Source organism: Pogonomyrmex barbatus, unplaced genomic scaffold, assembly GCF_055798465.1.
Source record: "Pogonomyrmex barbatus isolate J1 unplaced genomic scaffold, ASM5579846v1 scaffold12, whole genome shotgun sequence".
NCBI lineage: Eukaryota > Metazoa > Arthropoda > Insecta > Hymenoptera > Formicidae > Pogonomyrmex > Pogonomyrmex barbatus.
This window is the reverse complement of record NW_028297108.1, coordinates 2,749,760-2,777,691: the sequence shown is the minus strand read 5'-3', so window position 1 is coordinate 2,777,691 and position 27,932 is coordinate 2,749,760. Positions and strand designations below refer to the sequence as shown.

Below are 27,932 nucleotides of genomic sequence, written 5' to 3'. Positions count from 1 at the left end.
AATGAATTCTTCTTTTTGATGTGATATAAATTAATTTTTGAGCAATTTTTTTGTATACTTCGATATGAAACTCTTATTAAAAATAAAAATTTTATAAATACTAAATATTAAATTTTATCATCTACAAAATATTTAAAGTTTATGAACAAATGTTTTTGAAAGAGAATATATAAAGATAAAATCGATAGATAAATGAGAATGTAATTACGATTTCTAGAAGACGATTGTCATATCGATTGAAGTGAAGAAAATTCATTCGAATAGATTCCGAATAGATAATGTAGAATAGTGATAAAATCTAAGATCACAGATCGCCGCATACTCGATGAATTCCCATTTTAAAGATTGGATTTGAACTGAAAAAGAAGTGTTCAAATGCAGTAGCTGAAAAAGAGCGTAAAAATCTAAAAAGCGTTAGCAATAATCGTAAGATCAATAGTATTCTCTCACTTGCTTTATCAAGATTACTTATGACCAAGTCATATCTCGCTTTCTCTCGTTACACTTCGTTCATTTTCACAAGATTTCCAAAGTTTATTGCGTTCAGATACTGAAACGTAAAAATCGTTACCGAAGAGAAAATGTCACGCAATGCTCGATCATGAAAGACATATGTCTCGAATTTCACGAGTCTACTGCTTTTAATTAGAGCAGCATAGCAATGTCAAGTCGCGCGGGAGCTTCGTATTACAAAGCGAAAGGCCGTTTGTTCCGGTGAACGCTGTAATTACGGCGACGTTGTCGAATCGCTTTGAAAGTGAAAGAGAGAGAACGGGAGAGCAATAGATAATGACAGATAGAGCATAGTCGCGTGCGTTGTGGCATACCGAGGTGAAGAGACAAAGCGAGATAAAGCAAGAAAGACGCGTGACGGATGGCGAAGGGGATGCGAACGGGAAGAGACGGAGACGGGAAGAGAGTACACGAGAACCGTTTTTATTAAGGAGGAAGCCGAGGAAGATCGACGACGCGTAACCTGTTGATAGCGAGAGCGACGGTCCCGTAGCCGCTGTTAATTGCGAAAGTGGGACAATAAGACTGAAATTACGAGAACGGCTCTGCGACGGAATCACCTGGATTGCCGGATGCAAGCTGCAGCTGCAGCTGCGAGAGGTTCAAGCACGCACGTTACAGCTGCGAGACGACAATCTCGGAATGGCATTTACGATTATTACGACGCTCTTCGGAGCGTCGGCGAACGACATCTCCGTAGGATCCTGCGCGACATAAAAAGCGTCCTTATCCTTTCCTGCCCTCTCGGTCGATCCCGTTTCTCTTCGCCCTCGGTTTCGCGTAAATCCTCCACGTTTCTCCCGCCACTCGACGAAAGCACCGATGTCACCCTCTCCTTTTATCACTTCTTTCGTAAGTTCGACGCTCGAAGGGGTTCCTAGCAAAAATAGCTCGATGATATTCGGCGAGAACTTCGCGTTCGATGGAATTCGCACAATTGCGAGATAATGTCGGGGTGCCATCCCTTCCGAGTAATTTCTCACCGAGCGTGCAAAGCAAAGAGCTTTCACATCCTCCGCTCGTTTCGTTCTTCCGTTATTTTCGTGGTATATTACTACAGATACTGTGTAATACATAAGCGATTTAACGGTTTCTTAAGTTTATATTTTTATATTTTTATTCTTCACACGCAAAACACATTAGATATTGTCTCTGAGAAATAATTGTTTCAAAATTATAATATCAAATTCACGTAATACGTAGAAATTTATTAATTTTATAAATTTATTTTCATTAATTATTAAATATCAAAATTTTATTTTACAGAGTATTAATTTAGGTTTATACATGTATACACCAAGTCAAAGAATATTTAATATTGAAAAAAATTGACGTTACTTTATAAAATTTTCATTTCAAAAAAACAAATTCTGAATTATTTAAAGAATTTACGAGTAGAATGCTGACGAACCTGTTACATTTTATATATATATATATATATATATATATATTTGTATATATTACTGTCGTATCTCATGCAACAGCGTTTCTTTTATAAACGTCATAATATATAGAAACTGATTCATAGTTCATCTTCAGTTGTTCGTACTTTCCTATTCTCGTTATACATGTCACTAAGAAATTTATGTCATTTGAACATTCCTCGATATTTATAAAAGATCCGATTTCCTGTACATAGAATAACTCTTTCACTGTTTTTCGTTTCTGTTTCTTTCTCATTTTCGATTTTCACTCGCGACGCCGGCCAACCAACCGTCTCCGAAGCTAGTGTTTCGTGAAATCGAAGGGTACATTAAACTCCATTCCGTACGGACTGTAAAGCATCGGGGAACTTCGTCGCAATGGAGAAGGCGAGCGAATGGAAGCGGCAAGGCGGGGAAACGAGAGGCGGAAGATCCTTTGATAATTTAGGCCACGCTGCGAGTAGGAGTGGGACCGATGGTATTATTACGGTAATGTTATTAAAACTTCGCTTCTTCGACCCCGGCGCCGCGCTACGGCGCGCTACGCCGCGCCGCCCTGCCTCGCCACCGTCACGCTTTCGTCTTTAATTAACGAGTTAAGGACGAAAAGTTAGGGCCTGTAAACCTTGAGGAACAACGACGGAGAACCCGCGGGACACAACGAATGACGAAATTAACGACTCGTCCTTCCCCCGTTCCACGCAAGGCGAGAACTTTCGGTTAACTTTCCGGCTGATGCGCCCCCGCCCGATCGATGCGATGAGATGGTCTGAAAAAAAAAAGGGAGTTCGCTTTTTTGCCCTTTTCCTTTTTACATTGCATTGAACACACAAGGACATCCACAGATCGCTTCAAATTGAAGGAATTCACGAGGCTTTCACTATTAATGTCTCGTCAAACTTGGCCCGCCGCTCGCCGCGATTCCGATCAAGATGAAAGAGTAGTTCCATTCAGAGCAATGCGAGAAATATCGCGCTTCGGGAATTTTCGATTTACTTTCAATCGGTTACCACGCTGCAGTCCAAGTTCGCGCAAACTTGCAGCGAAATGAGAAAGCTTCTCACCTGCCGCTTTCTTTCTCGTCTCCCGCGCAGCGGCACTCCGCGGTATGATGGACTCGTAAAGCGCCACGGTTTATTAAGTAATTAAATCATTCGTGCCACCGGCGCAGCGCAAATTAACTTTCTTACGGGTAAATGAAACTTGTTTAAAAACTTTCGAGAGAATAATGAAGATTCTTGTTTGGCCGAACGTATCTATCCGGAGAGACAAGAACAAATAACCGGCCGTAGAGGAAAGGTCGTATTACAGTCGGGGGTAAAGTATCTCTTTTATAACGCGGCTCCCTTGATTAATTTCAAGGATCGTAATTAACTCGCGGGAGCGCGTCGAGTGAGAGGGCGACAGGGACTATCGAGCTCGCGCGAGGTCTCCTCCAAATCTGAATGTACAATTTGTCGAATTAAATCTAAATATATAATACGTGTCGGAACACCTGTTACCGCGAGTAGGCATTCGCAAATTTTCATATAACCTAGCTCCGTTGACAGTTTCCCGTAATAATGAAAATCGGCACTACGAGATCGGCACACTCGCAGAGGCCTTATGGAAATTCGATAAGACTAACTGCTAATTTCCGAACAAAACTTCGGAAACGTTCCTTAACCAGCCAAGGAACGCGTCGATAATAATTTTAAAAGTTCCTTAAACGTCCAATTAAACTTTAAATTACTTCATGATAATTAATAGGAATTTACTTTCGAAGCGACTGTAAGATTATTATAGAGGCCGCGCGCCGTTAATTGTTAATTAACGATGAACTTCAATTGTCCCGTTTCGTCGCCTAATTTTCACAGCGGTGCAGTTTTGAAAAGGCTGCAATTTTGTTGGTTATCCATTTAATACGGGAAATACAATTTTCGCGTTATTTATTCACAATTGCAGAGATACCGCGTGTGTATCTTGCTAAATACCGCGATTAATTCGCGCATATATTAATTGCCGCCTCGTATGATCATCGTTTCGGATAATCGGTGTTCAAATGAACGAGAATTTAGTACGCTCGCAGATGCGTTTCGCGTGGAATTTTTATTTATTACGTAAATAGCGCGTTATATGCTGCAAGCAATGGTCGTAGTTAGGACGATTATCATCAACGAACATCGTTGCAGAAAATTAAAATTCTCTTTTCCAAAATTTAATCGTGTATTATTAATGCCTGATTATATTAATTGTTTAAAATGCATTTAAAGTTAATAAAAGTAATACGGATAAATATAAATGTATTATAAAAAAAATTTACAACTTGCTATTCATCAAATTTACTTTTTACAAAAATATCAGCATACGTACATAGGCGTACATAGGCAGATGGAAGGAAAAGTATAAAGATGAGATCCGCTGGCGAAGACTAACGGCATACCTCTAATTAGCACACGCTTGCGATAGCTGGTGATTTAAATCGGCAAAGAGGAACCGCTCCTTGGGTGATCCTTCCAAGAGATGCTCGCTCGTTACGAACTAATGTTAATACATCGACACCAGCGCAAGGGGAGAGAGGAGGATCATTTCGTGGCTCGGTCGATCAGTCATGGGGAGCTACACCGTCTAATTAAGCTCGCGTTAAAATCCCAACAGTAATCAAGCCGAGGAGTCATTTGTCAGCGCCGCGCCGGATGGGAATCGACCAACGAGATTATATTCCCGTGCTCGACTCTTATTCCACTGCGCCGAAAACACGATTTGATATTGACTTTATGCGAGTGAGCGTGGAGCTCCCGAGCCCGTCGAGATTAATGCGCTCCGGTATTTACGCGCAAATACGGTGGATAAAGTGCTTCAAAACTTGGACACGCTACATTTGTTTCAATTAGACTATTTTTGTCCTTATATTTTTATCCCAAGACCCGATTACTTCGGATATATATTGACATATAAATTATATGTGTTATGGATTAATACATAAAACATTCTTTTAATCGCATTGTGCCTCTAATTAGATATCTGCTAACATTTGTTGTATTATCTTCTTATAAGATAACTTGCAAATAATTTATTTTTAATTTATTTTGATATTTCGTATCTAATAATACTATATAATATAATAATAATCACTATTACAATACATTCAATTTCTTTTCTTTTCCTATTAAAAAAATTATCCTCCAGATTTTTATTATTAAAAAAAAATTCCATTCTCATCACTTTATTATTTATCATACATTAATACTTCGTTAAGTGAAAAGTTAGATCGATATTATTCTATTCTGTGTCCATAAAGTACGGCTGTAATGAAGCTATAAAGCACTAAAGGCTTGTGGTTGCAACATCGATAATGAGGATAATGATTTAGGCGGATATAACTAAAAGGTAGAGTACAAATGAAAACTTTTGAAAATAAATTACGTATTTTTGTCGATAAAACTTCAAAATTCTATTACATGTACATCGTTAAAAAATTGAATAAAACTATATCGCTACTCTTAATCAATCTTAATGAATAAATTTTTAAATGTTTCCGTTTTCACAATTGCACTCAAAACTTTTTAATCAATTCTTGTTCAGTATTTTATCATATAGTAATTAAATGTGCGTTTAATTAAAATTAAGTAAAATAATTATATAGTTTCAAAATAATTATATAGTTTATATCAGTTTTTTCATCATCATATTACAATAATAGTAAAAATATTACATTATTATGAAAAAAGAAGATATATATGTGTATCAATAACAATATGTCAATGATATTAGATCAGAAATATTTCTTTAATCTGCACAAATAATTATCATTTAATTTTTTATTTTCAAATAATTAACAAAATAAAGTATTGTAATAAGAATTTTTATGATAATTATAATAACTATTGTGATATAAATTTAGATGTATTTTATACATTTATATATCATTAAAAACCATTTTTTTTAATCGCATAGCTTATTTACTCACAAAATAAACTTACATGTGAAAAGTAAACATATTAGTAAGATTCTATGACATTTAAAGTTCCCTGTTAAAAAGTTAAAGACAATCATGCAAGTGTCATACGAAAAAAATTACTAATATCTCATTTTTAACCGCATAAATGTATTAGGTTGTTTTGATTCCTCGATATCCCAGACTTCAATTTAATTGTCGTACATTTCAGCAAATTGCGTTGATCTGAGCACGAAAATCAGCTCAAACGAAAAAAAGAGATACAAAAAAGAACGGTGAAGAAAATTAGCCAGCGTGCACGTAGAGAACTGGTGGAGGAGACAAGAGGGGGACAGACAGAAATCGTGAAAACGAAACGGCAGCGCGTTTCCGATGTTCCAATTACTTTTACTCGTGCAACCCCCGATGACGAGATTGGGCCGTACGCGCGAAGTTAACCCACTTTACTCCGGGGAGGGAGGGAGCAAAACGGGAACGCATGGTGGAAATTCGCTTTTCCGGCCGACCCTCTTCCCCCAAATTGTTACACGCCGACAGGTATGTACACTCGGCCTCGAAATAACGGCCGGAATTAGCGAGAAGAGAAGGGAGGAAGGAAGAAAAAGAGAGAGAGGGGGCGAGAGAGAGAGAGAGAGAGAGAGAGAGAGAGAGAGAGAGAGAGAGAGAGAGAGAGAGAGAGAGAAAGCATTGCAGTATGCAGATAGGCGTTGCGCGAAGAGACGCGAGGCGACGATGCCAGGCATAATTATTATCGATCATGAATTACGCCGCCTGCGGGAGCACGGCGGTCTCTCCGGTCTCGCGGTGCCAATCTGCCGGAATATTCATTACCGCGAGAGCTAATCTCCGTCGTAATTATCGTCAGCCCGTGCCCGAGACTTGGCGCTATCGCCTCGAAATTTTCCAGGTTACTGCGGAACGAAAGTTTCGGGCGTGAACGTTTGCGCTCGATCATTGGTTCGGAATGACAGTCTGCCCAAAGTTCAGTACAGTTCTACGGTAATCACATTGAGCTCCGCGTTTAGAATACGACATTTTTGTCATTTGCATTTATTGACTGTCAGAATACTCAGCTGCAAAAGCGCGACTGTCAATCTTTTCATTACGAGATGCAAAACATATCTTCAAAAGTTCTATAAATAATAATAAAAATAATATCAAATATTCGATATATGAATTATATTTTATCACCAACGTGGTTGAAGCATAGAAATATAAAAATTTGATTGTCCTCAAGATTTCTCCCTTTCTCTGTGTTATTTTATACCATAAGAAATATACGACGCATCTATATTACAAATCGCTATATCGCGACGTTAATCTAACGCATGCAGTGACGAGCCATGTCAGCCAGCCTTGCTCGATTCGAAGCTCGCCTTAAAATTTCGCACACGAGAAACTCCGCGACATGTCGACGGCAAACATAACTAAGGGAATGTGTTCGAACCACATGGGAAATTTGTGCTCGACGCATACGCGTGCGAATACGAGGGTCACACGAATGTGCGCTGTCCAGTACAGTTTGTCTATCTCTCGATCATCATCCACCGAACCCCTCAACACTGACCCCAGCCTCGAGGAGGAACGCGAGGGTGGCGCACATTCATCCCCGACGTTGGACATTGCCAATTAACGCGCAACGCTCAGCTCTCGAGAGGACTGAAAGATGATATTTGTACTTGGCACAATTTCGTTGCTAATGACGTGTCATCGGGGTGAATGCCAGCTCCGGGTGAAATTCATTATATAAACACAAATAAAAAAAAAAATTATTCCGCATATTAAACAGCCTTTCGCAAATTTCACTGCGATGAATTAAACGTAATTGCGCGCTTCTACCGCGGCGCATACCATTGCGACTCTCGTTCCAATTTTCAATATAACGATCGTTACCCCGCTATTGGCTTAAGCAGTCGTCAAGTTTCCAGTTTGAGAGTGCGTAGTTCGGCCCCCAAGGCTTCGCAAGGATTCGCTTTCTGCCCGTATGTTCACGAGCGGTGATTAAAGTCTGACAATCTCTCAGTTTACTCAGCGCGAAATATTTCCATGGGAGTTGAAGACCTTCGTACTTACCTGAAACATAAAATTACGCAAATTGTTAACTACTGTCAGAAATTGTCAATATTAATGATAAAATTGATAAAATTAAAAAAAAAAGCTTGTTTTGCAGCACACATTGTTCTTACTATTAGATTTTATATACATATTATTACAGAAAATATAGAAAAGAATTAATATCACAATCTCATTTTAAAAATGAAATTTTATATATATATATATATATATGGTCATTCCATTAGCTAGAGATAGAGATTTAATCTCATTTTCTCGAATATGGATCGTGTGAATTCTGCTACTTAATTCAATATTCTATTTAAATTCCAGAAATATTGAAACATCCTCTATAAAATTATAAGCTGTAGAATTAATAACTGCTTATTATCATATATTAAAGATTAGTCATATATTGAAATAGGGGGATGAAACAAATTTGATTATAATACATTTGATACATGTCATTTTCAAGAAGTGGACAATTTAAATATTGGAATCAGGACGAATATTTCGCAAAATAATATATAATCTGTAAACTCAATTATGAAATAGATCCAATAAAATTAACGGGATTTCCATCTCTTTATAGAGACATAAGCGATGCAAAAATTCTCGATATATGCACATCACTTTCCTTTTCGTCTGAAATCTCCTGTTATGATACAAAGTCCATCTTATTCTCTAACTGAGCACAACTGATTCTCGTAAGTCGTATCAATAAAAAATCTGCGAATTGCACATGTAAATGTTTCCGTCATGAACAAGAGTAGTTTCGTAGTTCGGCGACACCATCGCGACGGCAATGAGTCTTAAATAGTTTTACGACTTCTACTTGTAATGTTACACTCAACTCTCTCTATCTCCTCCCCATCGTTCATCATTCTTCTTCGCATTCTTCGCATTACCGTGATCCTTCTTTTTCGGTGAGTTAGTCATTCGGTGTGTTCGCAGAAATGCTTAACAAAAGTGCAAGTAATTTAACATCGCAAGTTATATCATCGTAAAATAATTATAGTACATACGCTTCAGTTACATCGCGATTTAACTTCGAAGAGATTTACACAAAGATTTATATACAAGGGCATATTAAATTATTACAAATTATTATATTATATATTACAGATTTCATACAGGTCGTAAAAAGTTGTATCTTTTGAAATGGGCAATATTCTATCGCAAATCGGACGAGAAAGAAGGAATGACGAAGAAATGGATGAAACGTGTGTCACCTCGTTGCACAAATTCGCGATAACGAAACCCGCTCTCGCTATCTCGCGCGGCAAGTTCTCTTCCTAGTAATAAACTCGCCTAATTCTCTCGACCGCAATGTCGAGTCGAGCGACTTGGCACGGTCATTTCTTACTTCGTTGATTCTCGCTCCGTTATCTCCCGGAGAGTTCCCTGCCTGCAGACCTGTCAACGTGCGTCCGCGGGATAATTTGTTCTCTTTGCACTGCATCGGAGACAGCGCGATCGTCGGGAGGAAACTTTTCGCGCAAAGTTACGTCCGCACTTTCTTCAACTGTGTCATCAAGTCTTGGGAAACTAAAAAGAATGTTAATCTGTGTGTTGTTATCGTTGGACAACGAGAAGCGCGGTTTTTCTTAATAAAAATAGAAACGTCTCAGGAAAGATTGAAAACGGCAAAAGCAAACAAAAGTGTGGATCTTTTGCAAACTTTTTGTACTGAAATAAGATTACGTCATGTGCAAACTTAATTTATGTTCCAACATAACAAAAACCGAATGCTTTCGTGCACTTACAGCACAACTTGCAGGAGAAAAAAACTTCACTGCGAAAGAACTTTGATGTTATATCTCAGTTGCTCACTAAATGATAAAATATTTATCGGCAATACGAAAGATTAAACGTTGATTAAATCTATCATCATCCAGCACGTTCAACAATTCGCGCATAAGAAAAAATTTGTCTCGCGATTTTAGTTTAATTGATTGAGATATAATTATTATTTAGTCAAATAGCAATTGGTCAAAATTGAATTTTACAGCAATCTGAAGCATCTTCTGCATAACTGCATTAGACTATCACTTCCGCATTCAACGCTCGTTGACCTATAAATCTCACGTTAATGCCGGGCATTTCCAAAGGATCACTTTTGGGAAAATCCTGTTTAAACGGGCCGCGACGCGGATTGGAACGCATAATAGAGGGCATATCGCGGAGAGCTTGATTGCCCTTAGAGTTCGCCTCTGGGAGCTTCCCCTAATCGTCTACGGCCGACTCGCTTGATCGAGCAACCGTGTCGAATTTTCCGCTCGAGGTAACCGGAACTCCGTAACCCCGCCTTCGAAATCTCCTAGGATTTCGCGGGCGGACGCTGCGCCGAAAATTCTCGCGGAAAATAGGAGAGACACGAACTTTCGATCTGATATTCAACCGAGCGTGCACACGTTAGCTCTACAGCACGCGTAACTCTCTGCCGAAAAGGGTGCCGCATCACGTACGCGTTCGAGTCTCATTTAAACACGTTCAGAAACTTTCTTCTGGATTCTATCTACAAAAACAGCACCTACACATCATCGCTGGCAGACTGTTCCTCGCGGTTTCTATATCTAGTCTTTACAAAGAACTCTGCTTTTGGTCGTTCGACTTATGCTGACACGAATGAGTAACATGCCTCTCTTATTACATTTCTAATATTCCTTCTATATTTTTACACGATGCTATATTCTATTAATTCTTTTTTAATAAAAACGATATGACATAAAACAATAATTAATTATCTTGTAACTGTATGCGAAAATAATCCGCTTTTTCTTGTAGGAAAGTCTTAAAAAAATATCTCTTTTTGTATAATAATAAATTGTAAGTATATGCAGTTTAAGGAAGCAAAATATAATCGAATTGAATGTTAGATCCTCTTGTCTAACGCGTGTTACAACAATTTATCCATTTAGGATAGGGGTATCCATTTAGAAAGTTGGACAATTTACCAAGTGACTCGTTTGAGTGAGTAGAAAGTGTCTTGTATTATATTGTTTAATTCACTCCTCGCAGAATAATGTATGTCATAAAGCAACATCCGTCGCACGTGACTTTCACGCATCTACATTTTAAAGCTTGTGTGAGCTGTTTTCGAGCGCGACCAAGTGTGCCAAGAAAGTCCACCGTGTAAAGCCGTTCCATCGTCTAAAATTGAGCATCAGTACGAATTCCATAGCCGTCGAGTAGCTACCGACATGGTCTGTCCATTTCTCGTGACAAGCAGACAAACAAGCATTGCTGTCGGGGCGAAGGAGAAATTCCGGAAGACAGGTCGATCCTTCAAGTTACCAAGGAACGGAAGGAAGGAGAGAGAGAAAGAGATAGAGCCACTGAATAGGAGAAGGAGGTCGAATAAGACACTCGTCGTATAAATTCATCTCACATTCTGAGGGTGAGTTCATCTTGACAACGTTGGGGTTCATTGACATCAGGAAGGTAACCGATTCTAAAATGTAGGGAAAAATCTTAGAGACCAATCATCGATGGTAGACTTCACCAAAATTCGAAATTGCAAATAAACTAAGAAAATTAATAATAAAATATGCGTTATACTTTAATTATAAAGATGTAAATGACTCTGATTTTCTTTTTTTATTACATAATACTATGTAGAAATGTCCTAAAATATATATATATATATATATATATATGTGTGTCGAACTTATAATTCTGAATTTATAAATAATAGATATCAAATTTATAAAATCATTATCATTTTGTTGTGTTTTTGAAACTTAATTACAATAGCTGTCAGTACTATTAGATGGGATCGATTTTTATATAATATACTAAAAATTTCATGTACGCTGCAAAAAATGTAAATATAAATAATCATTGACTGACTAATTATCTGTCATGTTATCTGTAGCAATTTATAATAAAATAGAACACAAGGAATATATGTAGCACGTCAAATAATAGCCGTATATTCGCATATTGTGACGGTTTGCTTTAAAGGATAATTAAACACCGCGAAGTGTGGCCATTGTCACAGTAAAAATCGTGATGGGACTGCGGTCTTCGTGGTAAACCGCAAATCTGGCTACGGTACGTATCTGGACAGCTTTTGCCAAATCGATAGAGAACGGATTTAAACGATGATGCAATTTCGAGTGTGAATCAACTCAAATAACGGCCGATATATTAATGTATATTGCCGACAAAAGCATATTGCTATTAAACGACCTATTTATCCTAAATACGAATTTCGAGATACGAAATGTTCATCAAATATATTGGCTAAAGGAATAATGCAAATAAATAGTATGATTCAAAGAAAATTGATTTGATTAAAAAATACCTTTTCCAAACATAAAGTATTTTCTATATATACATTTTATATACATAACACATGATAATATCTTATTTGTTAAATATAATTATCGCATTACAATGCAAAAAATTATCAAATTAGTTTGTTAATCTGTTTATCGCATTTTAAATGTTTTTGAATTTTCTGTTCTTGAAATCTTGAATTGCGCTTAAGTAGGTTAGCACCTAAATTCTTAAGTCTAAATTCTTAATTCCTCATAATTCCCAGGCGCAGGAAAGTTTCGACTTTTTCCAGCACCGTTTTCGCGACAGTACATCCTTACTAAAGTTCCGAGGATTTATCGAGACGTAAATTTAAAAGTTTAAGAATTACGACAAGAGAGTCGAAAAACTTAATTCACACACCGATCTCATTTCCTTACGACTTATCTCGCCCGACTTTCCGCTCTCACTTATTTTATAGACACTATAAGAGAGATTTTATTATTAAGACATAATAATGTCTTAATAATTTTACGTAAGACACTTTCGTCGTAATATTTTCTTTTAGAGAATCGTAGACTGTTGAGAAAATTGCTATCAGTGTATGTATCGTAATTTTAATGCTTGTATATATTTTATTATAATGAAATAATCTTCTGAGATCATGTTCTCACTATAAAGATTAAACAGAGACTAAAATATATTTAACGATCCAAGTTATGAAAGTTTATTACAACTCATATTTTTCACTAATTTCACAAACAAATCCGGACTTGATTTCTCAATAAAAATTTATTTAAATTCGGTTTTTTTTTAATAATTTTAGAATTATAAATTGTAATATTTTTAATTTTGTTATTAAGTTGTAATAGTAAAATAAAGTTGATTTTAAATTAATTTAATTAAAATATGATTTGGCTATTTTAAAAATATTTATATCCATTTCAAACAATATATTGTTTAAATAATTAATACAAAATCTTTATATAGAAGGAACGATTTTACATCGATTAAATAATTCGCAAATTTAAGATATGACGATAGTCCTGGAATATTTCATATATATATATATATATATATATATATATACATGCGACATGGAGTAAAATGAAGTGGAGTTGCGCCGAGTTAAAGTAGAGAAATCTGAGGACGGAGCGAGTAATGCATCATATTAATGACGACACCAATGGGGATCTCTATAAATTCGAGAGTGTTGAGTGCTGCACCAATTAAGTTCTATGTCATTAAGAGGAGATAAGGAATGACGCACACGCCTGTGCGTTACCACTTCTGCTACCCAGAGAGGAAGCGTCTCTGTCTCTGAGAACAGACTGTATCCAAGTTCATCAGCTATCCTTTGTAATTTCTGGTGCTGCGTAAGAACACAGTGAGCTACCACTCACTGGAGGAAAGAGTTGAAGGATCCTTTGTGCGCGGAGCGCCATAGCGGCGCTTAAGAAGAGCATCCATTGTGCGGCACCTCGCGTTAACACATACGGAAACGGTGTAATGGGAACTATAATAAACGGAGTTACTTACTAAAGGCAAGAGTTATAATAGAGAGAAAGAGAGAGAGAGAGAGAGAGAGAGAGAGAGATTCGCTTAGCGTGCGGCTAAATGCATTTGATGGAATTTAATCGTGAGTAATGTAAGATATATAATCTGTAACGATTTGCACAATACGAAGAAAATATCACTCGTAACCAAATAAATATCAAATTCTTATAAATGTACAAAAGTCCAGACATTGCTGATTTAAGAACGATAATAAAAAATTATACGTAATAAATATAGAAACCATATTTCTAAAAGAATTCTTATCAACGATGATTACAATATAATAAAAAAAGATTCCAGTCCATCTATATTATGTCGTAATAGAAAAAGATATTTTACGACTGTGCTATGCGAGCGCAACAAATCATCCGTCGGTTTTCAATTGTACAGCGCTCAGTTTTGCTGCAGATGCGTTTTTCCAGCGCATCACGGTGATCGGTTTTTTTCCCGATACAATTCGAACTGTCGCGACTTGGCCAATAACGTGTCGACGATCCCATCGAAACGAGCCGAAAAGGCGAAACGAGGCGGTCAAGTTTGAGATAGCCTCGATGGTGACCGCATCCGCCTGTTCATGAAAGCGATTAATCCTGGCGCCCGTTCGTACATCGGAAACGATTCGAATTAGGTGGTGCTCTCGCATGCTCAGCCAACGAGAATCCAATAAATCGTCTACGCGCGAGAAAACTGGATGGAATAGAAGAAATACCGGGATGCGATCGTAAAAGGGAGAAAAGAAGATGTAGCACTTGCAAAGAGGCGCGGGGGAAAGAGAAAGAGAGAGAAGGAAAGAGATAGCGACGGGTCGTGAAGAGAGAAGATTGTAGCACGAATTTGCGATTCTTTATCACTGACCAGAAGTAAACGGATGAAATATCAACGAAACCGAACGAGTTCTTGCGCAAGGATGCATCGAGATCCGTCGATCCGTCGGCGATCGGAATCGGCGACGCGCGTGGGTGGTTTTGGATCAAACCAGTTAGCCGGTTAACCACTTAAATATCTTCGGTGGGCGAACCGCGGTGGTACGAAAGTGCACAGCGCTGGATGCTGCGCAGTGCCGCATACGGCATTAACGCGATTGGTTCGCGGCTCAGGAATTGGAGCGACCGCGCTGCCGTGCTCGGCTGCTGCCGTGCCGAGCATTACCAGATTTACCGCTAATTACATAATACCCGACGACTTACGCCGCTGCATAAATCACATGGCGCGTGACATCGCTTAACCGTCCTATAAATCCGTACCTTTACTGCGCGCCTATTCGCACCGGCACCGGCAACGGCAGCTTACGCGCGTACTCCCACAGTCGAAACTTCATCTGGGGAATGCATTTTCCCACTTCTCTCTCCTGCGCACCTCCACAATAGATTACACTTTAACGAGCCTAACTTACCTAACCTAACGAGCCGACGCACGCGGGGATAGATTAAGTTACGATCTGGCTGCGCACATGGATGGCCATTGCATTAAAACCAACAATACAGCAAAGTTACTAATGCCACCTTTATTTTATTAATTTCTCCTGTCTAATTATGATATCAAAAAAATATGCGGAAATAATGCGGAAGAAATTATGAAAACAAAGAAATGAATAAAACATAAAACTGTGTAACTCGTAATAAATTTAACTTTTAAATTAATCAAATCAATAATTATTTCACACGCAGAAGTTTACCAGGCAGTAAAATAGTAGAAAAGCATAAATTCGAGATGTAAAAGCCAGCTCTCTGCATTATGTGCTTACGTAAATTTATCAAACTATAACAAATTTATGAAGCAGTATTATGAGGTACAATATTACAAAATAATCAATGTATACAATATAATAAACAACACAAAATTATAAACAAATGTATTCGTATCTATCGAGATATCGTTGTCCCTTCAATCTTTTTTTTTTTTAATTTATATTGTATCAATTCTTCAGATAATACATAAAGCATCATTCATTAATTATTCAGAGAGTAACAGCTTCGCCATCAGTTCCGTCAAGAGATCAGTTTTCAATCTATGTTCGTGCGCATAATAAGATTGAGGGGACCGGTAGTCAAGTATGGGGGATATATAGGAGTACTTGAGGGACCTTCGGAAGAGAGGACAACCGTGCACCACATGCATCAGACCGAAGCGCGTTAGGTACAATAATGTTGGTGTGCCGCGTCGGCCCGCACGTCGGAAGAACATTAAAATCTCTTCATACATATGTATAAACGAACTCAGGGTGGAGCAATATTAAAAACGGGTTCGAGGAAAATAGAGAAAAAAAGGGAAGAGAACGACGAAAGGGAGAAGTTGCGTGGAAGGGGAAACACGTCAGGGCGCCGATAGTGCGTAGGTCTCAAATTTTCTCTATTTCCTATAGTTTATTTAATCGATTAATTCGTACGTTCGGAATGAGATATATAGTGGCGACAAAGGTTTTAAAGCAAGACCAAGAAAAAAATCAGCGGAACACCGATTCATTTAATGGGCAGGGAAAAATGAATTTATGCGTGAAACGTAACGCAAATTTAATATCTGACGTAAATTATACAAGAATAGCAAACCGTGAGACTCACTATGTGATATTCACTATTTCCATACTATTATAAAATTTTTTTTCTTTTTATATTTTGTCTATATACGAAAAGCAACTTCTTCTACTTCTTCTACCTCTAAGCAACTTCTGATAAAATCAAATACGCCTTATTATTTACGTTCTACTTCATTTTTATGTGCACATTTGTTCTATTTTTTTCATATGTTCTGATACTTATATCAAAATATAGAATTAACGACAAAAAGAGAGAAAACAGAGAGTGTAGCAAGCTGCTCAGAGTTTTTTTATATATAGTGGTAAAAGTCACAGAGGCTAACGGATACTCCTGTTCCAATCATTTACTAACAAGAAGTAAGTATAAAGTATACGAAGGATACGTAATATTAAATTTCAGTCTCCGAGAACTCAGACAGTAAATGTATCACGTTGATGTCAACGCAAATAGCAATCTTAATGTACGGTAATATAATATGTGATAAGGCACAATATAAAGAATTTTACAGATAAATTTAATAATAAAATAAAAAATTATCTTCTTAAATTAATATATAAATAAAAATTATTTAAAAAGTTTTTCTTTATTGATATCTCGATTTATATAGTAATAGTTATTATAATATAGTAAATATAATTGATTGATTTAAGTACTATTATATAAATGTTCAATTTTATCATTTTTTCGTTAATTTAACCTGGAGATTATGGAGAAAAGTATGGATTTTGGAGAAAAGTATGGATTAGTTTTCATTTAATTGAAAAGTATTTTTTATTATTGTTAATTAAATGTTGTATCTATATCAAAATAAAAACAAAAGCCATCGAACGAGACTTTTCTCTGATATATAGAGAAAAATAATTCGACACTCTTGGTGTAGATATCTGCACTCTGTCAAATAAAAATTTATCAAAGACAAAAGCATTAAACGTCACCATTTTTTATTTGGTTTTTAGAGCGGAAACATCTGCGGTTGATCCATAAAACAAAAAGCCTGTGACTATGAACGGTGTGAAACAAAGAAGGAATGCCTGACAGAAATTTACCGAAAAAATTCCAACAAATTGCGGTTTTCTTCCTTGTACTCATATTATACTGCCATCATGGAATATTTATGAAAAACAGTGGAATGTCTACGTCCTATTATTACATAGATATTTATTTTTCGTATACCTTCATGTATGTTTTTCAGACAATAAATATATACATACATGTGCAATCTTGTATTCACAGCCAATAGCTTTATGTGTCGGAAAAATTTCATTTCTTTTCTGCATGTTTTCGTGTAATTAAATCCGGTGAATTGAAGTAAACGTTTCAATAATTTAATTCAGTCAGAAATGTATATTTAATATTTATGTATATAAAAATCAAGACGTTATACAGTATAAAGTCATTTTGACTTCCGAAATATATCAGTTAGTTAATATGCGTACGATGGTTTGAGTGTGGTTCTTTATGACAAGAGCCACACTCGTACATGACGTAATTACATAGCGAACTTGACGGCAGCTTTGCGTTATTTCTTAACCGCGACAACGATGCAGCAATAGTACTAGCAATAGCGCACAATTCTACGGTCTAAGGTGCCCCAAGGTATCTTCAAACCTTCTCGCAACCGCCGAGGATATAATGTACACGACCGTAACTCACCCCCTCTCATCCTTATTCAAGCTAGGCCGCATGCCTCTCGACAAGCGTCCGTATTACATTACTTTACGAGGAAGGAGGCTTTGAGAAATAGAACAATGCACTAAATATGCTCGCCAGCCACGGCATACAAATGTCGGCCGTGTTTCTTCTGCGCTTTAGTTCTTCCAAGTATCCTGTGTTTATACGAATACTCGGCGAATATAGTTCGGCTCGAACGATTCGAAACGAGCGGCGTTATCCTAGATCTGTTTTAAGGCAGAAGAAATATACTTAAAGAAAGATTTACCCGTTTTCCTAATAAATTGTTATATAGGTGAAATAAAAAATCGTCATACCGTGGTATTTCGACTATACTACATATTTCCCTTGTATAGATATTATACAGATGATAACTGTAAAATGCAGTTTTTAAATGAAATTAAATATCAAATTATAAATGTGCATATATATCTAAGAAGCATTAAAATAATAATAGATCAAAGAACCAATTTATATTATAGGATAATTGTTTAAATTTTAATATACGAATTCCCATAAGATTGTCGGTTTTTTGATAGTCTTTTCGGTGATATTAAAAAAAAAATAGTAAAATACATCATATTAATACATATCAAAAATAATCACAATAAAAGCAAACAGCAGCGTTATAATTCAGCATTCCCTCAACTTTCAGAATAAGATCTCACTCCAGCTTGAGAATCGCTGGTTTTATTTATATTGTGGATTATATCGCCACGACTCTCACGGCCACATTTTTTCAAGCGGCAATATTTGAAATTTGCCGAAATAACTATTCTGAGAGAATCGCACTAAATTTGTAAATATATACGTTGCATGTATTTATATCCGATATCAGAATAGAATACAAAAACAACAGAATAGACTCATTTTCTATAATTGTAATGATGTCTTTTTGTATTGTCCGACGGACACCGCGAATAGACGTGTATCGAAATCGAGAATAAAAGATACTCTAAGTAATCGGACTTTACGAATATTATTTCTTCTAATTCCTTCTGACATTTCATCCCGCATATACCCAAAATATTAAGATTACGGACACATCCGCGCGGTCGAACTTGACCGAAGTGCCGGCCAAGATTCCCCTCCTCTCCCCTTATCACTAATTATAAATGACAACTTTCACGTAGAGACGTGCCAATCATATGAGTCTTTGGTCCATAATCAGCAATGTATATAAAGCTGGATGCACACAATGAAATACACAGGCAACAGGAACAGGGAATAGGGAACAGTCAACAAATTTCGACCAATTAGAAATATCTCCGATATTCTTCACAGCTTCTGATTGATCGAAATCTATGTCTGTTGCTGTTTCTTGTATCTTTTCATTGTGTCTCAGGCTTAATAGTTCCGCCGCGCCAAGGCAGGCCGTATAAAGTCGGGCAGCCGGGCCTCCAGCGTGCTAGAGTAAGAGTGACGCGATCACACGACACTTGAAGTCAAGGTACGAATCGACGATTGTTCCTTTTCTAATCGCTCGACTTACGTCAATCCATTCGCTCTCGTCGAGCGCGTTTCCTCGTAATTTTCCTCGTAATTATTCCTGTAAATTTCGGGCCGGGAGGCAGTGTTCCCCTCGTCGCTCGCGCGCGCGCATGTGAATAGTCTTCCGCGGGTTACACGAGTGTGCTCCGGAACCCGGGCATGTTCGCCACGAGAAACCGATTCCTGTTGACACTCGGCGCCGCGCGACGTCTCGCCATCGGCGCCGACCACGCGCACCACGTTGCAGGCGCGGATGTGCGCCGCGCGTGCTCACCTGTATACCGCGGGAATACAGCGTGCTGGAGGTAAGAATGCAAGATCACATCATAGACCATAGAAGCGTCTTCCGATTGATCGAGCACGCGATTTAGAAATATCTTTAATTTCTTTGATAAAATAAAATTTGTAGCAATAAAGATCTTTTCTGAGAGTGTTCTCTTTAATCGGTGAAAAAGAGAACGGTTAAACTTAACGAAAATCACGAAGTAGTGCTGTTCTGTCAATAATCTTTATACAGAAAAAGGACCAATCAAATTCTTATACGCGTAAGAGTCCTGAGCCGAGCGAGATGTGTTTGTCTGAATCATCGGAACATGCAAAAACTATCTGGTATCAACAAATTTATTTTTTATTCGTTTCTAATTCTTAGAATTAAAGAAAAATAAAAAGTAAAACCGGGATTAAAGTTAATATACGTCTCTGTATTAACATTAGAACATTGGAACATATTTTATTTTGATTAAAGATTAATTTCTGCTTTAGAATCATCTTCGATTTTAAAAATATCTCGCAAGAAAACGTGTGACGCAATGTTTTTCAGACCAAATCTAATAAAGTGAATATTACTTATAAAATAATACTACTTACTTATAAAATAATAATTACTTATAAAAATTAAATATATCTCGATCAACGCTGTATCATTAGCCTTTCCTTCATACATAGTTGTCATGCGAACGACAAAATGATTTGTATAATCCGATGATTGTTTTCTTTTTTTCTATTCTGTCGGGCAAGAAAATATGTTCCGTACTAATTATAAGAGTGGAAAGCGTGTTTTACAAACACGCGCTGAATCCCTTGTTGACTTTTCATGGCACGCAAATTTGGAACGGTAATATCAACAAATGTGCGAGGATGAACGAGATCGTTCTTGAACGATTTATAAAGACGGATCGAACGATTCCGAAAGAAAACTTAGATTTTCAAATCGGTGAAAATAACTTTATTATCTGATTAAAAATTTTCCACATATCTATTTATAAACACTGTCTGGCCGATCAAATTTTCCACATATCTATTTATAAACACACTTTCAAGATTAATTAGATTGTTAAGTTTTCATTGAGTTCTTCGTTTGAATAAAGTTTACAATTGAGAATGCTTTTATACTCCAAATATTTTTAGAAATTTTTTAGCGATTTTATTTGTCCATTCGTGAACAGTATCTCAATATTATCACATTGTAATTTCTAATTGAAGTTCATTAAATTTTTAGATTATTGGACCACAATGTACGAATGACTCATTCCGTAACACAACCATGGATAACAAACAAGGATGAATATCGAGAAATGATGGTTCTATGGCCGGACGTTGTCCGCAAATTCGCAGATGCAGCTAATACTTTAAATGCACCTCGAAATGTTCGAAAATCTATAGCAGAAGTAAGTCGCTATTGATTAAAATACCATATAACAAGTCAAATCAATAAATTTTTATGAATACAAAAATATCTCTTTCGTTTAGGTATTACAATATGATGTACGAAGAGGAGAAAAAACTCGAGGTTTAACCGTAGTTTATGCCTACAGGTTACTGGCATCGAATAATCAACTTACGGAAGATAATATTCGTCTGGCACGGATTTTAGGATGGTGCGTGAAACTGGTACGTGATTTTTTTTTTTAATGCTAATATCTTTCATAAACTAGACCGAAATACAAAACAATATCTTAATTTATTATACCTATTTAAATCAAAGCATACAGTATGATAAATTATTTAGAATTAAATGTCATTGTATTTTATAATATTAAGATATTATTTTTATACAGTTCCAAGCTTATTTACTTCTTTTTGATGATATACAATACCGAACATTATTACGTAGAAGCCTGCCACGTTTGTGTCGAGACAAAGATTTCTTTACAGCGGTAATATACAATGGTTTAATAATAGAATGTTGTTTAAATTTTCTAATTCGAGAGCACTTTAGAGAAAAAGAATGCTATATTGACCTAGAAGAAACATTCCAGGATGTGAGTGAAGATATTTTCTTAACATGTTTGTAAATACTAGCTTATCTCTTTTTTTTCTTTTAATCGAGCGATTATGTATACAATATTTTAATAGATAATGCGGAAGACAATAGAAAGTCAATTGACAGATTTCATTTCTACTAATTTCTACAAGAAGCCCAATCTGGATTTATTTACGATGGATCACTACAATAAAATTGTTAAATACAAAACATCCAATTATTCATTTATCTTACCAGTGACTGCAGCAATGCATTTTGTAAGTATACCTAAGTTTTCTTGCACATGAAAATATATAAATATTTTAATAATGATAATTACATGTTAAATATAGGCTGGAATAAAAGATCCAGAGATATTCAAGCAAGCAAAAATCATCTTGTTAAAGATGGGACACTTGTTCCAAGTCCAAGATGATTATTTGGCTTGTTTTGGAAATCCCAAAGTTTTTGGCAAAGATAACACTGATATACAGAAAGGAAAATGTACGTGGCTAATTGTTACAACTCTCGATCGCGCTACTCTAGAGCAACGTAAAATTTTGGAAGTGAGTAACCTTTATTAAATATATTGTTTCATTAAACGTTATTATATATTTTAATCCTTTTTTTATTATTTCTTCTCTTGTCACGTAGGAATGTTATGGCTCTTCGGATCCGGAGAAAGTGAGACGTGTGAAGCAGCTCTTCATCGATTTGGAATTGCCAAATGCCTATTGTATGTACGAAGAAGAAACATATAATTTACTAAATGAACATATACAACGGGTATCACGCGAGCTTCCAGATAGTCTTTTCTTAGATTTATTAGGGAAGCTTTATCGCAGAGTTAATTAAACCGTGCATATTAAAGAAATAGACTAATATATTAATCCTTTATAAATTTGAACTTTAAGAAGAAATGTGAAACAGGATGTGTTTTCTTTGATAATATATCTCTAATAAAGTCAATAAAAAAATTAAAACATAAGATATTATTCTCGGTTGATTTGACATCCGAGACACTACCGTGTCTCTTGACGGTAACTTTTGCAAAATAAAGCTTGCTAACATCTAGCCTTATCATACATATTTTAATAGAAATTATTGTAACAGAATTTTCTGATATTTAATTATCAAAATATCAAAAATCTTTATAATGTAAAAAATTCTGCTTTTCATTATGTATGTTTAATTAGAATTTAGAATCAGAATTCTCAAAGTACATGTATCGAATCAGCTAACTGTTAGGAATCAAACATCAAACACTGCAGCAATTAGAGAGGATTGTTTGAGATTAAAGGCTTTGACATCCGAGGTCAGTCTGGCATGATCGCTATTTGACAAAGCAAATAATAAACAGAACGATATAATCAGTTATCAACCTACGGAAATAACCGGAGAAAGAGAGGCACTATTTCGCGATGAGATTTCATATCGTGCCGACACCAGAAGTCTCACTTATAACTCGAAAATTTCGATTGAAGAAAGCCATTAAGTCTAATGTACCGGGAAGTACATAAAACTACAGGAAAATTGAGGGAAGCCTGCGGAGGGCATCCACGAACCCATAGCCCATATCTTACGCTGCTCCGCATATTTCCTAATAAAATTTTATTCGGTACTTCGATATTAATTCGACCCACTTCTTCTTGGGATCAGTTCAAAAAATTACTACGTCACTATTTGAATTATTATATTCAAGATAGTATTAATATTTGATATTAACAGGAAGGACTAAAAACATATACCTCTGTCAATCTTTCAGAAGTTAATTAACATCACTTATTGTTATAAATTTCTTAATTTTAATATCAAAACTAAAAATGTCATTTATTTTATAATAAAATTTCTCACTTGAATAAAAAATACGTTATTTTGGTCTGTTAGTACTATATTTTTAAAAGGTATTTTTGCACAAAATACGATGAAAAAAATATTCATAATTATTCATTCGCGATCCACTTTGACATGGGGCAACAAAATCGCGAACGCATCGTGATGAAGCTAGCGCGGATTTGCTATATAAATGCGCACTGTGTATGTATAGACCTAGTTGGTCGAGTAATAACCATTCGTTCCGCTTATAAAGGCATGCATCAAGGAGGCAATAAAAGCGGCGCGCACAGGGAAAGTATTTGTTTTCATTTACATGGGCGCCCTGCCAGAATGGGACGTGAAGGGGGGAGGGGACGGACTCTCGGCGGGAAGGGACATGAGGAAGACGATGGCGGGACGTGGTGAACGTGGAGTTTTCGAGCGGAGGGACCGCGAAATCCCGCGAGCTATTTATGGAACGGTTATTGAAATCCCACGGACGACGGGCCTTGCATTCGCAAAACATGTTCGTATGCGCGACTTGCCATCGCGGAAAATGGCCGCCCCTCGCCTCGATCGGCCGAGATCCGCGTTCTCATTGTTTTTCTTGGAAGAAATAACACGAGATGCTCGATGAGCAGCTAAAAGATTTTGCCGGAAATCCGACGATGCCCCAATACGAACGGAAAACCATTCGCGTGGAATAGCTATTTGCCTGTTTTCCGAATAAACGAACGAGGAAGCGTTCCACATGGATTGACAATCATAAGTAGCTTCCCATTTTGCTACTGATACTTGATCGTTGATTCAAAATTTTTACGACATATCATAAGCTAATTTGAATATTTTATTATATTATTTATACAGTTTTATTTTTTTTTCCTATCTCTCAAAAGAAAGAAATAAAAAAATAATTATAAAATAAGAACTAATCTTGATGAAATAATTAAAGAGTCACTTTTTAATTCTGACGTAGCCTAATTAATATTAAAAAATCCTTTCAGTTTATTAATATATAAAATTCAGAAATCGGATTTTTCTTATATCATTTCTCTTTTGCAAGATTTGCCGACACCATTCATTAACAATCAGTACACAAAAAAATAGATACTTTTTCGAGTTTTATCTCGCGAGAAGACTTTAAGAATTATTACTATGTAGATGTAACTGAAGGAAACGCAATGATGATAAAAATGGTAAAAATGATGGTAAATAACAGAACGTGACAATGCTCTCAGATAGAACTTTCATCCCCGTTAGATTCACGCATAAGCTTGTACGCTGAACTATTTACCTTAAGACGTTTCATAAAATCTTCTGTCGCGGACGGGGAAAAATTCTGTTTTGCCATCTCAAACTCGACTCTCATAACACTGGCGCCGCGTTACACGTTTCCCAAGAGGAGGGGAGACGACGGTGCGTAGAATTTTTCCTCATGAATTTAGCTCGCCTGCCAGTCTCCATATATATCCATTTCCAGAGGAAGTTATTGTAATAAAGCATAGTACGCGCGCGCTCGGATTTGGTCCCGACGCCTTCTCCACCACCGAAAACGACCACATCACGCGGTGTGAATCAAATAACAGAAGCGGAAAGAGCTGAGAAAAAAAAAATTCGATTTTTTCGGCGAGGATTTCAGCGGTGTGTCAAAAAACGGTGGGAAATAGTGGATTCGCGCACTCTACGGTCGACGCGTTTATGTTGCGATTCGCGAAATGCAGATCGCGTCGAAGAGAAAAATTTTATTCCACGCGTAGCGCATCGAAATTCCGTTTCTATATCAACGAATATTTATACGATAAACATATTTATTCGAACACTCAGCCTAATCCCATTTGAGCAACATTTCGTAATTATACAATTTCAGGAAATGTTGTAAATGCGATATAAAAAAGTTCACATTTTTATAATAATATTATTACTATACGAAAAATAGTAATGTAACTAGAACATTTCAACGTTTCAACTTTAATATAACGATCGTGTTTAATGGAGTGATTAGTTTTGAATCATATTGTGGCAACAGGTGCAAATGCCAAATGCTCGCAATGAAAAACGCATAGTATTATTGCTTTCCCAATTTTTATTCCCAAAATTTAACATATGTATCTGAAAATTTTATAATTTTATATGTATATGCACATGTTTCAAAACTTAAAATAATCCTATTCAAAAGTAAAAAATAATTAAGAATAAATTACATTGTTATATTATATTATTGTTTAGATCCTTCAAACTTAATTTGCAAAACAAGTGTTTAATAATTTTCAAATTATTCTAAACATTTTTAGCATTCACATGTTAAATAAGCATTACAAACAAATTACAAGTTTAAGGAACACATTGTAACGTGCTTGAAAATAATGACACCGGTGTGTCTGCACAACACCCTCAAGTGAAGGTGTCTACCTGTTCGAGGAGCGACTGGAAGCTGGTAGCATTAATTAGTGGCGCCTAAGCGGCATAAATTAAAGCGGAGTCACACCTTGAAGAGCAAAGAACACCCGGCCGCTACATCTATGATAAAAGAGAAGGCAGAGGGGTCGAAGTACCATAAGAGGGAGAAGCAAAGAAGTGGACAGAGGTAAAGGGACGCTCTTTGCAATACATCGTTCATTCTATGTTAAAAAGAAGGCGCGAGAAAGACAGCGAGAGTACAGGTGACGTGGACAGAAGAAGAAAGATAGGTGGGTCTTCTCGGATGACAATTATTTCTTGAGTACACGTCGGGGCGACTGAGAGAGGTGGGCGCGCTCTCTCGCTGCCTTTTAATTTATGGTAAAAAATTTATGTCCCGTCGACATTGTATTCAGATGTCCGGTGATTCGAGAGAAACACATGTTCCGTATCCAACGGACTCCTTCTGTCGGATTCAAAAAGAAACGAGGATAGAGCAGGCGGGGTGGTCCTGCAGCGACGATATGCGAACACGTTCGTGCCTACGCCTTCGCCATTGTGATGTCGTTTTCTGAAAGCTGCCTGACAGGATGCTATACTACCGTGCGACATACGAACGAGTGCATGAATTTGGTCGGCTGATGCGTTCATTAGTAAGCAGTATCCGCTTAGAAAACTTGATCAAAAACAGCAGCATTTTAGAAAAACAAGAATGAAAATTTTAATTCCTATTATACTCTCGATATGACAATACTTAATAAAAATAAAAAAAAAATAAAAAAAACAACAACAGTATACAGATTTAGATTTTCAATATGAAAATTAACCGAATTTAATTCTAAAGTTGCGATAGAAAAATATGGATTCAAATATGCAGATAAATTCTCTGTATAATTTCCATTGATAATTCATAATGGATGAAAGATGTAGTATTCAAATTAAGAATACAAATTCTCTGACACAGATTTTTTTGAATGGTTAATTACTTGACCGAGTTTTCATGCGCTAATCTTAACTCAAGGTATTTCGTCTTCTTTTAGAAAGTTTAATTAAAGACTCCCCCAGTTTTTCTCCAATATAAAGTTCGGATGGCAATTAGAAAAGTTTAAACATCATTAACTGTATCTTACTGAAAGGGTTCAAAAAGTGAAGACGAAAAACTAAACTAATCTCTTAATGAAGTAAATGCAAAGTTCTGTTAAGAAACTATTGAAACGGCGAAACCTGATGAAGAACATTTTTATGTAGTATAAAAGCTTCGTATTAAATTATTATAGATAGTTTCTAAATAATAGTATTTTTCACAGAATATTATGACTTATAGCGGTCCTAAAAAGAAGAAATCAAAGAAGGAGTCAAAATGCGTTATATTTTCTCTCAAATTCATACACTGAAAATGGAGCGCGACGAAAAAAATCAACGAATTTAAAATCACTCTTAAAACGAGTAAAATATAATCACCGCGGAAGAATTTGAAACTCAGGGAATTTAATATATTGCGCAAACGTTCGCACATTTTTTTTTATCAAAATTCGTAAACGAGAGGGCCATCACTTTTAATTATCGAGTTTCAGAGGGCTTTCACTTTTATGTTGCATACACGGCGTCTCGCATTCCAGCACGACCACAAAGCTTTTTCCACGTAGATATTTCCTTTTATGAAACGTACGTATGTACGTGGACGAGTAAAAGTCGATGCCATGCCGGAATTTGAGATTCCACGTACAATTGTAAATTTGTCAACGCACTCGATATCACTCTCGCTCGATATCCTCCGTCCATCGGGAAACCAAACGTCTCTCACATTTTACTCCTATTCACACGCCGCAATTGTTCAGCTAGCTTTTGCCAGTACCTGAAGAGATGTGAAGGCAAAAGGGCAGATCCCTCGTATTTGTCGTCTTTCGCGGAACTATTGATTTCTACGAAACGTCCGTCAGGCTTTCTTCATTGGGGTGCGAATCATTCTATTTCGAGGGGGAGACGCGTCATTGGGCGGAAAGAAACTACCACCAATGCGCGTCATCGCTACGCTT

General features: G+C 36.6%; 2 protein-coding genes across 4 annotated transcripts in view; one reads left to right on the top strand and one right to left on the bottom strand.

Annotated features, from left to right (window-relative positions):
- The window catches only part of LOC105428776 (uncharacterized), a 297,052-nt gene that overhangs the window by 202,956 nt on the left and 66,164 nt on the right, over positions 1-27,932 (bottom strand). The gene's annotated exons all lie outside the window — the stretch shown is intronic.
- LOC105430581 (farnesyl pyrophosphate synthase-like) lies at positions 19,729-22,672 on the top strand. Its single transcript, XM_011644206.2, has 7 exons — positions 19,729-19,747; positions 20,941-21,109; positions 21,192-21,332; positions 21,500-21,703; positions 21,798-21,962; positions 22,038-22,250; positions 22,339-22,672. Exons 2-7 carry the CDS (start codon positions 20,963-20,965, stop codon positions 22,537-22,539), a joined length of 1,071 nt encoding a protein of 356 aa, XP_011642508.2. The 5' UTR covers positions 19,729-19,747; positions 20,941-20,962; the 3' UTR covers positions 22,540-22,672.